The sequence below is a fragment of the Poecilia reticulata genome, chromosome 3, assembly GCF_904066995.2.
Source record: "Poecilia reticulata chromosome 3, P_reticulata-male-v2, whole genome shotgun sequence".
NCBI classification, from domain to species: Eukaryota; Metazoa; Chordata; class Actinopteri; order Cyprinodontiformes; family Poeciliidae; genus Poecilia; species Poecilia reticulata.
In genome coordinates, this window is record NC_088832.1 from 15,835,397 (window position 1) to 15,846,787 (window position 11,391).

Here is an 11,391-nt window from a genome sequence, read left to right on the forward strand (position 1 = left end):
GTTACAAACGTACCAGTGGCAATCACCTCCTCGACATTCTTCCCTTTGAGTTCTGAGATGACCTGTTGGAAAAAATAAAAAACACAAACATGAATATATCTGAAGACGTGTCCGCCTGCTGATAAAACCAGAGTCCCTGTTACCAGGAGGAACAGCCTCTGTACCTTGTTCAGGCGGGTGTCGTCAGCCTCAATGCCAACACTCTCCAGGATCTTCTTGATGTCCTTGGACTGGGGATTATCGTTGCCACTGAGGGCGGCGAGCAGGTAAGCAGCAACGTAACGCATCCTGGAACACAGGCAGTCGTTTTAGATATCGAAATACTTCATAACCGTCACTGCGCCCAACAAACTCAATAAGTCATTACATCTCTGCTGGGTTTTGAAGTTTCTCTGTGTTTTAGTCTGTTTTTATGCACAAATATACATATTTGGGACATTTTTAAAGTTCTCATATCCAATTGCACGTTTTGTTGTACCTGAGTGTGATATTTTTAACATTATACAATTTTTTTTTATTATTGTAAATCGCTTTTTTAAATTTATTTGTACCTTGGTGTAAATTGGCATGCTTCATTTTCTCCATCACATAGCTGCTCTTGGATCTTAATTTCCCCACTAAGTGCCAATGAAGGTTATTTCTACTTTATTCTCCAGTAGTTTTTGTTATTTGCCTCATGGCAAGATTTTCAATTTTTCTACTGACAGCATCCTCTTACTGAAGAAAACATATTTATATACACTTCAAGTTAAAGCCTTTTAACTAATATTATAGAGCAATATGTTACTACAAATCCTTAACTTTCTAGAGATTATTGAGAGGCCACTTAGTGGGGTTTTCATGACCCACAGCAAGGTCTCGAGCTCATCTTTGAGAACTGATTATGTAATGTGCTATTTCACATTGCTTAACCACAAAAGTAGAAATGAACAGTCTACAATGCTTCTATGTGTACTTGTTTTATTAAAAATACGACATGTAACCAGGGATTAAGACTACGACTTTTCGGGGAGGATGCCTTCTTAAGATGCGTCAACAAAACCAGCACTTTCTTTGTTTTATAACTAATGTGTTTAAATAAATCCATGTGCATCAACTGTGGCAAACTAATATGAAATAGTGATGGAAATATGAAAAACATCTTTCAGTTTTACATCCAATAGAGGGCATGCGTTTCCCTCTCGCTGCTATCAGCTAAGTGAGCAGCAGCTAAGCGAGCAGTAAAATACATTAAATCAAGCGGAAACATCGACCTTCAACACTTAAAAGTTGCCCGGACTGGAAGATTAGTTGTTTATTTAGATGTCGGAACTATTTTCCCGAGGAATACTGCTGTTTTTGGTTAAAAAATAAGACACTCACTTGAGCTAAGTCGGACAACGCGTGTTCACTACGAGGTTGGCACAGCCAGAAAGGACGTTACGTCATTTGAGGAAAGCGGAAAAAGCTTTTCTTCTTCGTGAGTGACAGAAAGGAAAAGAGATCCGAGGCGAGTCCTGCTGCACCGGAGTATGTAGGCAGTTTCTCTGCTGATATCTCCGTAAATATTAACTTCTTGTGAAGTAAAATATGTTCCGCAAATTTCAAGACATTTTGAATTTGAATCTATGACTGAAAAAGTTTATAGGCTCATGTTTATTTTCTTCTTCTTCAGAAAACTATTTCTCAGGTTCCCCTTTCTCAACATTTGTTAAGTAGTAAATACAATATAACAGTCAAGAAACCCCAATGGATAATTTCTGATGGAGCTTTTAAGGTCAGTTGACAAAAACGACGAAATTTCTCAGCATTTTCTTTTGAGAGTAAGTACTTAGACACCCCTGAATTATTGCCAAGGGAGATTCAAGAATTACTCAAACATGCACGAATCAAAGCAACACTCCAGGGATGTTTTTGATGAGGGAATAACATTGTAACATGAAACAATTCAATTCAAAACTGCTTCATTGATCCGACAGAAAAATTTAATAAATTAATAATTAGGTAATGATAGGTAATGAATAATCAGGGGAGAGTATTCATTTCATTAATATTCTGCCCTCTCCCATAAGCTCTGCGCTGGTGAGAAAATAATTCTATCTATGATGGTTGCACTTTTTTTTTTTTGCAAGTAACGATTGCTAACACAAGAATACATCATTTCAAGCCAAGCAATCCTCTGATGCTGATACTTAAGATGGACTCTTTAACAACTTAATACTGACATGATCACACTGATACGAAGACAGTTGAAAATGTTGTTCCCTTATGAAGTAAACTTTTCAAACTATAAAAATATATACAGAGTTGCAGTGAAAGGTAGGATCTCTCTAAGAATAAACACAAAACACTTAAATTTCATAAATGTAAGCACAATTTATTGAGTGTCTGATACAACTATATTCATTGTTCTACATCACATTTTACATTCCACATCAATGTAAGAGTAAATAAAACAAAACCAGACAACACAAAATAACATAACACCATCTACTGATCTTAAGATTGATTCAAAACTGACCAAAAAATCTGAAGATATTATTAACAGTTTGAACAAATGTATTAAGTTTAGTTTTAGTTTTACAAAGAAAACAATTTCAGAGCTCAGAAAAGAAGCACCGACATCGGACCATTTACCTTTTGTGATTCAGTTTCCTTCTAGAAAGGTTGAGCTGATATTGCCCTAGTACACAGACAAAATGGAAGTACCAATTCCTGGTATTATTTATATTTTTTTTTAGGAAAACCACTTACAAAATTGAGAATAATTATCAAAAGAAAACTATTATAAAAAATATTCTATTGACCATTCAGATTTACAGACGAGGAAAACCTGTAAAAAGTTGAACTCAAGATAATGACCATAAACATTCAGAGGAACAGTGACTATGCAGTGTCATAGCTAAGTCTCATTATGTTTACTTTCTGATATGAGCATGTTTGCAGGCGAGGATTACGCTAAGCAAGCTACTGTTGGATTTAAACTTAATTAGGGAACAAAGTTTATTCTATTTGAGGACTTTTATTTACATTCAACTCAAAAGTAAATTCGAGTAAGCTACAACAAATGTCTAAATATTCCTTCTTTGAAATAAGAATCATATGCAATCAGTGTCTTTAGCGTTAATAAGATCATACCATGTATTACTTAGAAAATAACAACAAAATGTTGTTCTAAGTAGACATGAAAACATTTCAGTATTCAATTCCAATATTTCCACCAATTTATGGGCACAACTTTATAACAAAACTCCCCTTATGAGTGGTAAATAGTAAATAACCAGTTATAAATAAGTTGTTAATTTATAAACCATTCTAAAGCAGTCATAGGACATTGGTTAATGGGCAAGATGGGAGGGATAAATTTAATGTAATAGTGAATCTACATTAATGTATGAAAAGTTTCTTTTTTTGTGTGAATGTGTGCGTGAATGGAAATGACTGATTTTATGTAAAGTGTCTTTGAGTGTCCTGAAAAGCAATACACAAGCCTGATTTCATTTCTGTTTCTGAACTCTTGTGAGTAGCAGGTTTAACTAAGTAGGAATATCATCTAAGGGGAGTCTTATTGTGAAGTTGCACCCATTCAAGTACATTTGTGAACTGATTTGCTACTTGCAGCCCAAACAAACTCAAACAAACTGGTTCTGATCAGCTTGAACCGCAAGTTACACCAGCAGACAGATGTAGACAAATACTTTAACTCTCTTTTCGGATTATGTCATTATCATACAATGCTAAATAATTCTCAATAAAAAGGTAACTACTGAAGATGATCCTCCCTAAAGCCTTTTAACAATCACTAATTAGGAGTTTAAGTCTCATATTTTAAGCATAGACGGTGGTCAGAACGAGAATGGTTTAGTAAAGCTGTGTAACTCCCATGAATCACAGTACACCATTAGCCTCAGGTTCAACAGCAATTTTGAGTAACATTCTGTCGTACAATATTGTTCACTTGTTTTGCACCAAAAGGTTTTATTTCTGAAGTTTGTGAAATGACTTTGCATAGATAATTGATTTGCATTGAGCCTGTTCCATTTAAAAAAATTTTACCCAACAATTATTTGTTTTGTTTTGTTTTTTTGCAAAAGTTATGGATGTAAGCCATTAAATGAAACTGCACCTTGAGCTCAGAATCTATTGTTTATGCAACTTGTTACATTTTAACACCCCCTTCACAAGAACTTGAAACTGCCCCCAAAATGTGCCACAAAATACTTTTATTAGTCAATTCAGAGACTATTAATGAATTCTTTTTTAGTGAGAGCTGTCCTATTTGTCTCTTGATGTTGTCAATAGATTTTATGTGAAATACCACAAAAAATATCACCAATCTGTACATTCAATGATCAAATTTCATGCACCGCTCACAAAAACTGTATTTACACTGGGTTCAGGTCATCTCTGTTATGTAAGAACATGCTAAAACTTAGATGTTGATTTAACTTTATTATTCTAATTTTTAAAAATCAAAACTACTACTTCTTTAAACATGACTACTTCTACTAAAGAGCTGTTAAAATCACTTCATTTGTCATCCGTTTCCTTCATTTAGATTGATCAGAGCTACTATTGATGCTCTAGTGTCCCAGGGATGCAGCATATCAATCCTGAGTCAACTGTATGGCTTGGACAACTAAAACATACTTTGCAGCATGCTACACATTTAACATCAGAAACAAGGAGAGAAAAAAAGCTTTGCTAATAAATTTGATCTAATTTGTGAGGAATTTTAATAGTTTTAAACTTAGAATCATCTTTTATATGTCCTTTACTAGAAAAGCAAGAAATTCCTCATGTCACTTCTGCTGCTGTAATTACCAACTCAAATAATTCCCAATACACATTTTATCATGAGATTTTTTTTTCTTCAGAATCCAGAAATGAAAAGACTTCAGGAATACAAGACATTATTTTACATGCAGTGATGCATATGTAAGCGGAGTGTTTATTATATGAAAGATTATAGTGAAATTTTGGATCGTAATTCATAAAAAACACATTTTTGTATGTGTATTTTTGGAAATAGTATGCATGCATGTGAGAAATGAGGCAAAGACAGTTTTGAGAAAATTATTGTTATATTTTTAATTACTGAAGGAAATACCTGCAGCTTTCTGTTCTTTCTGAAAGCATCTAGACGATTAATTAAAAAGCCTCTGTTATAATTTTCTCATTAACTCTTCAATGATTTCATCAACTCCAGGGTATAAATGGAGAATGAAGGTAGTGTGAAATGAGATGTTCACTTTTGGAAAATACTAAAACTTCCAGGAAATGTGCAACCACACTTCATTTTGGTACAGAGGTCTTGTATACCATCTTGGGTTAAACTCTGCTCTTTTGTTTAAAAAAAATAAAATAATAATAATGAAAGATTTTATTAAGCATTGTTCGCTGTGTACAATTCTATTTCATTTGGAAATGACCATTTTCCAAAAGACGACACAGGATCGAATACATCCATATTCCGACCTCGATGATTATTTCAGTGGTAATTAAAGTGTCAAAGATGTGATAATCATAAAATTAATAAAAACATCTCCCAACTTTCTGTGCTTTTTCTGCCATCCTGCAGCGATCACTGTATCAAACAACCCCAAAAACAAGGGAAGTCCAAAAGCAGATCCAGGAAAAGGAACAAATCTCTACATTCATTTCTTAACGGTAGACCTTAAGGTCGTAAAAATGTGATCGTACATACACATCACTTTAAGGCTTACTATTAGGTTGGCAGAAAAATAGCTCAAACTGGCAGAAACCATCAAATGATCAGTCTCACCCTAAACCTGTGTCACTGACTGCAGTTTTACATCAGACTGCTGCCAAATAAAGAAACCTCACTCATCAACTTTAAGCACCTTTAGTTCCAACAAAGTTTCCAGCTGATCAACGTAGCCAAAGAAAATGCTCTTTATTTGAATATTTTCTGGTTATACAAAGATCAGGTGCTAGGTAGACATAACCTAGTGTCAAACATAGCGGTGGTAGTACGGTGTTCCTAGTAGTCAGTTATGAAGTCTCCTGTATAACATTAAATCATCACGAGAAGAAAGAAACCAGAAACCTATGAGGGGATTCAAAACTACCAAAATGATTTTTGTTTCTGAGACTTCACAGATTTTAGAAACCAAATTCTTAGAATAAAAATCTGACCTCGTTGTAGAAGTACAAAAATTCTGCTACAGAAATCATGGCTGTTGAAAATAATGAAAAGTTCACTAAAGCTGTGAGATTCCACTCCATGATGAGTATACTGTACATTACTAACAGAAATATGCATCGTGATGAGATGAGTGGAAACTGAACAGGTTTTGTCTCGGCTCAGGGTGACTGCAGAGCCTGTGCTTCTGAAGGTGTCAAACTCTGAGAAATGTTACAACGTGAAGCTCTGCGGTGGCACCAGCTCGGCTCTAGACTTGTTGAGACCCCATTAAATCCCTGCTGGGCTTGTTATTGTGCAGCCTGAGCTTTGAGAATACAGTGATTATCTTTCTTTTTTAAGCCAAACATCACTTTTATATCAACTTCCAAGTCTTTCTATTGATGACATGTTTGTTAAATGCCATTAAATTTAAAATGTCTGATTAAATTTTTGTTCACTAAAATGATGTATTTTTTTAAGAAAGCGTACTTTGTTGGTTTAATTCCTGCCACCAGTCACCAGTACTTGCATCTAAAATGTTAAAATAAAACAAGGTTAGTTTCCACAGCACATGACTGTTTGCCCTGAGGGACTTGGTATTGGCCGTGATGAAACAAATAAAATCCTTCTCCGTCAAAAAGAGTCACACAGTTTACCTTAAAAAAAAATAAAAAGCCAAATCTGCATTCAAATTGTCAAGTCACAGACAATCATGATCATTCTAGTGTATCTAGAGTTTTAGTGTCAAGTACAGTAACAGTGGTTAATATTAAAATGCTACAGAGATTAGAAGCACAATATACAGCATATGATAGAAATAACTAAAATTACTCAAGTTTTTTTTTTCCTTTTGTGTGTGGAGGGAGTAGAGTGAGTGAACAAGGGGATAAAAAGAGACTAGAGCAGATAACCAAAATAACTAAAAGAGGAGACCCAGGGGAACTGAGCAGGAAGCTGGAAAAATCCTACTGCGGGTAGTTGTTCTGTTGCCGGCGCTTTGCCGACCTCATTTTCTCAAATCGTGACTCCATCTCCTCAAGGACTTTGGGGGTGTACCTTACAACCAGCTTCACTGTGCCCTGGGCTGCTTTGAGGAGTTCCACAGCTTTCTCATGGTGCTCACCCTCCACGCTCTGCGGAAACAGAAAATACAGATTTCACAACCTGTGGGAATCTGTTTCCCACAAGTGCTTTATAAAGGGAAACGTAAGAACCAACTCACTATCTGCCTCTACCGGCTTCAAATGATTTATTTAATACAAACAAAGCTAAGTACATGTGCAAATTGGAATATTGCTGAATTTCAGTGAAACTATTAAGATTTATTACATGCATGGTGATATATTTCTTTGATCATTTTGATTATGAGTCCTAATTAAATGTAGCCAAAAATTAAATTTTTGAGGAAATTTGAACCTTAGACCAACAGAGTTTTTTTTAAATACAGAATGTTAAGGGCCTCTGAAATCAAGGGGGACTGTTGACCTTCTTAAATTGTCAGTATTATGTGTTTTCCAGGCACATAGTACCATTTCATAGCACAATCAGATAACCATTTTATCTTCAATTGTTATAAAAAATTCCATATATAAAATTTGACTCAAAAGAAATTAACTTAATAACTTTATGCTTTGAAATTGGGCCTTTGTCTCTTTATCAAAGTCCGACTCTTTCCAACACTCTGCCTTCAGGAAGTCATCACAACATGGCTCCTCTTTTAACCTTTAACAACATTTTTTACCAGTATTGTACTGAGAAGTCGTATTATGAGCTCAGCAGATGTGCAGTTCCACCAGGATTTTTTTTTTTTTTTTTTTGCTATTTGCTCCTGGCTAGTCTGAAGGAGCTGTGTGGGGGACTTGCAGTGAGGCGGAAACTTGGAAACCACATCTCTGAGCAGGAGCTGCACCTCGAAGGCGGTGCTAGGTCCACCCAGGCGTCTTGCACAGCTCAATGGCTGCCATGGGAGATTAAAGGATTTCTCAAATGTGCACAAAAAGAATCAAGACAACACTCCAGGTACGTTTTTGGTGAGGGAACAGCATTATAACATGATGTAAAGCTCAAAAAAGTCGCCTTTTCATAATATTACCCCTTTAACATTTTAAGTATGCATAACTTTTAAATGTTTAGGGTCCTCTTGCGCACAGCTGTACTTTGACTAATATCGACTGTCCACAAAAGTCGCTAAATACTTTCAGACTGAGGTGTGTCAGGCTAAAGCTTCAAGTTTCTCTTAGTAATTCTCCGAACGTACCACCCCATTAACAGAGAGAAGCTGGTCGCCTCTTTTAAGGCCTCCATGTCGGTCGGCGATGCCTGCCGGGATGATCCGTGAGATGTAAATCGGCGAGTTTTGCTCCTTTCCGCCCATTATGTTAAAACCCAAGCCTTCCTCTGTCTTGGGCAGCTCCACCACACGTGGATGCGAGTGTCCCTCACTTGCTGCAAAAGCTGCCACGGTTGCCTAAAAATAAGCAAACTAGCTCATTTAGCACTTGGAAATATGCTGCAATCAAAGGAAAATGTTTACCGATGCAATAGGAATTGAAGGTAATTGTGGATTAGAGAGTAATCCGAAGCCTACCTTAGCTGTGGCGTTGGCTCTGACCTCAGGACTGCTGTTAATGTCCACCGTTTCATACACATGCTCATAAACCTAAAGATGCACAAAAATAACCCAAATTACTAAAACAATGCACCAGGATAGAAAATAGACAGTCCAATGTTCAAATAGTCTCACTTCTCTGACAGCGTTGCAGAATTCACTCTGCAGGACCCTCTGCAGCGCCTGCAGCTTCTGAGGAGGAACTTCCCCTGTCCTCTGCAGCTTATCAAGCAGCTCAATTGCACGGTTGATATCTGTCGACCAGAACATATGCAGATCCATCACAGTGTAATATTCACAAATGAATCAACAAACTTCATCTGAGCACTAAGCCATGATTTTAGGCAGCCTATTTGTTAAGCAACCCACAGCAGGCTAGCTTCCCAAGACGATAGGCCAATCAACTAACCAGCTGATGTTATTAGATATTGTACTTCTGTTACCATGTAAAGATTTAAATTGCAAAAAATGCAATATTGTCACCTTCCGTCACCTTATTTACTTAAGCTATTATTTTATAAAGATGACAATATGTTACCTACAGTATTAAGTAAGAGTCCCAGTGTTAGCCGAAGCAGAAATATTTGTTGTTTTCAGATTTTAAATAAAAACAATTTAGTCATAGTATTACATTTGTGTTGAAACTAGAGCAGCAAGGTATTAGAAAACCAGAGAATTGGGGTATAATTATTATAGATTATGATTAACACACGTTTTCTGCTCTTCTCCATGTTCCCTTATAAATGTAAGCTTAAGCATTTTATGGACTGAAATTTATATTGTGTATTTAATAAGGGCAGTAAAAGTTCATCCAACCAGCCAAATGAGATATGTAAAAGTAACCTTAGAAATTTGACTTACCAAATATTGCATTCTGAAATTGCAATTATGCTAACATTAATATTGTGATGAAGTCTGTGACTTAATATAATCAACAGCTGCAGTTGATGCCATGCACAGTGATACTATAAGTCTCAAAGCATCCCATGAATGTTGTTTAGATTTTTAAGGAACTTTGCGTCACTTGCCACTTTAACTGGTTTAAACTGAGTAATTACCAGCAACACCATCACCCTGAAAAGGGTTATATTCTTCTATTTTTAATAGGTTAATTACTGCAAAAGCATATTTAGAGGTGCAGCTCTACACCAAGAAAAGTACGCATTTTACAGCACTGCCCAGATCACTGCCCCAGTGTCTTGTACATTAACATTTGTTAAAATATTGCTTTTCATAGGCAAGGCATCCTCAAGTCATCAGAGTTCCTTCAGTTTCCGTTGTCATCAGCTCGAAAAGCTATTCACTGTAAGCATTGTTCAAAAAAGGCCAACAAACATTACTAACAAACTGCTTACTGTAAAGACATGCATGTACTTCATTTCTGTGAGGCACTTTTAAACCTGTTTAAGTCTGGTGTAACAAATGAAGAAATAAGTGCCAGTTTAAAGGCGTAATTTGCTATTACAAATGTCCATTTATTCGAAATAGATCTAGAGTATTACATGTCAGTTTTTTCTTCTTCATGCAAATAACAATGAACACATTTTGATTTGTAAGGCTTTTAATTTCTACATAACTTCATTAGAGCAGCTGGGTTTGTCCATCACTGTTGTCAATATTAGCTAGTTAGCTAGTGTGACTTAAACAATTTAACGCTGTATTTATTATCCTTTGACCAAAAGAAATCGACTTGAATGATTCATAAGACGTATTTAATCCAGTGTATGCAACCAAATAATAACGTGAACGCGAAAGTAATACAACTTTTATTCAAACAATAACCAGCTAAGCTAGGTCAATGCCTTTCTCGTATAACTGAAACTAGCTAGCTAATTATTGTTACCTCTTTCCAATCGCACAGGCTCCCCAAGAGATGCCATTCTCCAAAACAGAATTTGGACGATTTTAGATTGATATTCCGCTTTGGGGAATATAAGGAAAACTAAATTTGGTAATCCTGGTGAACGTTTCGTGCGCTTAACTGAGTCGATAAATCAGATTAGCTCTGTTAGCACGGCTAGGCTAGCTGCCAGTGTTATGTTGCGTTCAGGTGAGCCTCGAACAGAGGACTACTCCGAGAAAAATTTGTGCTTTTGCTGGCTTTATGTGTAAGATGATTTCCATTTTCTGCACAGAAGTGTCTTTAATTGTTTATTAGATAACGTATCAATTTTGACTCGTGTAACTGTTCTTTAAACCAAACATAATATATATGAATCAGTATTTGTTGTTCAGCTATTCTGTTCTTCCTTTTTCTCCTTCCATCTCCGCCATGTCTTCTTTTTAGGCACGTTTCATGCGTACGCTAATTCTAACGTTGTAACTCTGCTCGTTATAGAGGTAAATATTAGAGTTTATTCTATTAAAATGGAGCCCTCAGAAAAAAAATTGGGTTTTCGCACAGAAGTAGATTAGTTTCTTTACTGCCCTCCTGTGGCTAATTGTAGCATTGCTCTAGGATCATCAGAGGTGCTTCTGCTGCACTGCTCTCTCTCTTTCTCTGTACGTCAACTTAGGAGCATGATTCAATTCTGACCACACCCCATGTAGTGATGAAACGCACACAAAAAAGTTTGTTAAAGTTCCGTAACATTGTTGACTGGGAAATGTGTTTAGCCTAACATAGTTTAAAATCTGTGCAGCAGTTGTAATTTTT

General features: G+C 36.0%; 3 protein-coding genes across 4 annotated transcripts in view; all 3 read right to left on the bottom strand.

Annotated features, from left to right (window-relative positions):
* The window catches only part of LOC103462393 (ferritin, heavy subunit), a 201,145-nt gene that overhangs the window by 5,059 nt on the left and 184,695 nt on the right, over positions 1 to 11,391 (bottom strand). The window lies entirely within an intron of this gene.
* Positions 1 to 11,391, bottom strand: part of LOC103462394 (large ribosomal subunit protein P2-like) — a 106,487-nt gene that overhangs the window by 1,167 nt on the left and 93,929 nt on the right. The window contains exons 1-3 of one of the 2 annotated variants that reach the window (XM_008405143.3): positions 1,363 to 1,518; positions 165 to 288; positions 14 to 62 (exon numbers count right to left, since the gene is read on the bottom strand). In XM_008405143.3, coding sequence (XP_008403365.1) covers positions 14 to 62; positions 165 to 287 — 172 coding nt within the window. In that variant the 5' untranslated portion in view covers position 288; positions 1,363 to 1,518. Of the gene's footprint in view, positions 1 to 13; positions 63 to 164; positions 289 to 1,362; positions 1,519 to 11,391 lie in introns of those variants that run through there. The other variant, XM_081605141.1, reaches the window with a different exon arrangement.
* On the bottom strand, positions 2,336 to 10,797 carry lin7c (lin-7 homolog C (C. elegans)). The gene is made up of 5 exons (XM_008405145.3): positions 10,579 to 10,797; positions 8,871 to 8,989; positions 8,715 to 8,786; positions 8,385 to 8,594; positions 2,336 to 7,260 (listed from the first exon to the last, which is right to left on the bottom strand). The coding sequence occupies exons 1-5, from the start codon at positions 10,613 to 10,615 to the stop codon at positions 7,093 to 7,095; spliced, it is 606 nt and encodes a 201-aa protein (XP_008403367.1). The 5' UTR covers positions 10,616 to 10,797; the 3' UTR covers positions 2,336 to 7,092.

Excerpts from the sequence above, each read along its gene's own strand:
- lin7c (XM_008405145.3), bottom strand. The coding sequence starts at position 10,615 with ATGGCATCTCTTGGGGAGCCTGTGCGATTGGAAAGAG. Across the intron at positions 8,990-10,578 it reads GCCTGTGCGATTGGAAAGAG|ATATCAACCGTGCAATTGAG; the intron begins GTAACAATAATT and ends TCTGGTCGACAG. Across the intron at positions 8,595-8,714 it reads GAGCCAACGCCACAGCTAAG|GCAACCGTGGCAGCTTTTGC; the intron begins GTAGGCTTCGGA and ends GCTTATTTTTAG.